This window comes from Marmota marmota, unplaced genomic scaffold, assembly GCF_001458135.2.
Source record: "Marmota marmota marmota unplaced genomic scaffold, marMar, whole genome shotgun sequence".
Classification (NCBI taxonomy): domain Eukaryota; kingdom Metazoa; phylum Chordata; class Mammalia; order Rodentia; family Sciuridae; genus Marmota; species Marmota marmota.
The window spans coordinates 6529708-6531156 of NW_025999842.1; the positions used below are offsets into that span (position 1 = coordinate 6529708).

Consider the following 1449-nt stretch of genomic DNA (forward strand, 5'->3'; position numbering starts at 1 on the left):
AAAGATGAGATCCATAGTTTTACAGCATAATGAAGAGTTGTGATTGTATTTTACTCAATTAGTTTATCTAAATTTGTGATTACTTAGAATTTTTTAAGAGAACATTTTTTGTATATATTAAAAGATTAACTAGAATCCAGATTTCAGTTTCTTAAATGAAATCAACTGTTCCTTCAGTATAGGTAATTTGTCAGCTTTATTTTATACATAACTTATTTTACTATTGATACTTGACCTGGAAAGTCAATCACGGCAACAACAGGATTCCTTACAAATTCCCTTACCATTGAAACTGTATCACTGTTCTACAATAAGCACTTGTGTTTTGGGACATGATAAAGTAAATGATCACTTTGATCACATTTCTATGCTATAAAATGTCTTATTAGCAATACAGATTAAATTTTACATTGCACTGTTAACTCAGGAAATGATCGTTTATGTCTTTGTTATTAATATTAAAACATGGAATGCTGTTAAAATTAAGTGATCCAAATAATTTTATGTTTGTATATGGCATTGATGCACAGTAGAATAAAATTATACTTCAGTACTTTTTAATCCTTGTTGTAGAAACGTAGTTGAATGCAACAATACCAGGTTTATATCTTAAATGGAATTCTGGAAGGCACCAGTAAAGATACTGGGGACACTCACCTATGTGGGATTAGCTTTGTTAGAGAGTTTAAGAGAAACTTGACAGCTATTTTGATTCTAAGGCAAGACCAAAGGCATCAGAAAAGGTAGTAACAGTGTAGCATCTAGTCCATGGCCTAAAATCATCACTAGGTGCTTTGGAATGAGTTAAATTTTTAATTCTAAACCAGCTGGAAAGGAGGAATATTCTTCCTAAACTGTTCTTTCCTGGCTGGCTGCTTTTCCACAGCTGGCAGTTCAGCAGGGAGCTCTCCTGAGCATCATGGTTTGGGAGTCTTTTCTCTCCCTGCTACTGAGGCCAACCTTTTTAAATCCTTTTGCAGACTGGGACTCAGCAGAGGTCATCAAGAAAAGTCACTATGATTTTTTCTTGAAGAAACTGTGATGAATAGCTAGGTGACTGCTGCATAAACTAACTTAATAAATAGCTAGGTGACTGCTTGCATAAACTAACTCTCACTACTTAATGAAGCAGCAATGTTTTTACAGAACTGGAAGGTGGGAGGAGTCTCCAATTTCCCTGTAAATGATTTTGTAAATAGCTACATCTTCACTAAAGGAATGATGTACTCAAAAAAGAAAACAATCTTAACATTTCTGAAATTACAACTGACCAGCTCTGAAGCCCCCTGTGTGCAATGGCTAGTTAACACACTTTTTCCTGTGCCGCGCCCCCTCTAGCTAGCTCCTCATCCTCATTCAGCAAGGGAGGAATCCCCCTGTCCCCAGCTGGCAGTGCTCCCTGATGGCTAATAGGAACTTCCTCATGCTTCATGCCTCCCTACTGTCTTC

At 36.5% G+C, this 1449-nt stretch overlaps 1 protein-coding gene across 2 annotated transcripts in view; it reads left to right on the forward strand.

Moving 5' to 3' along the window:
• LOC107153521 (cytochrome b5 reductase 4) overlaps window positions 1-477 on the forward strand; it is a 79829-nt gene extending 79352 nt beyond the window's left edge. For both annotated transcript variants that reach the window (XM_048804283.1, XM_015499068.2), the window contains one exon: window positions 1-477. This exon is cut by the window's left edge and continues 25 nt beyond it. In XM_048804283.1, the coding sequence (XP_048660240.1) occupies window positions 1-30 (30 nt within the window). In that variant the 3' untranslated portion in view covers window positions 31-477.
• The last annotated feature ends 972 nt before the right edge of the window (window positions 478-1449 follow it).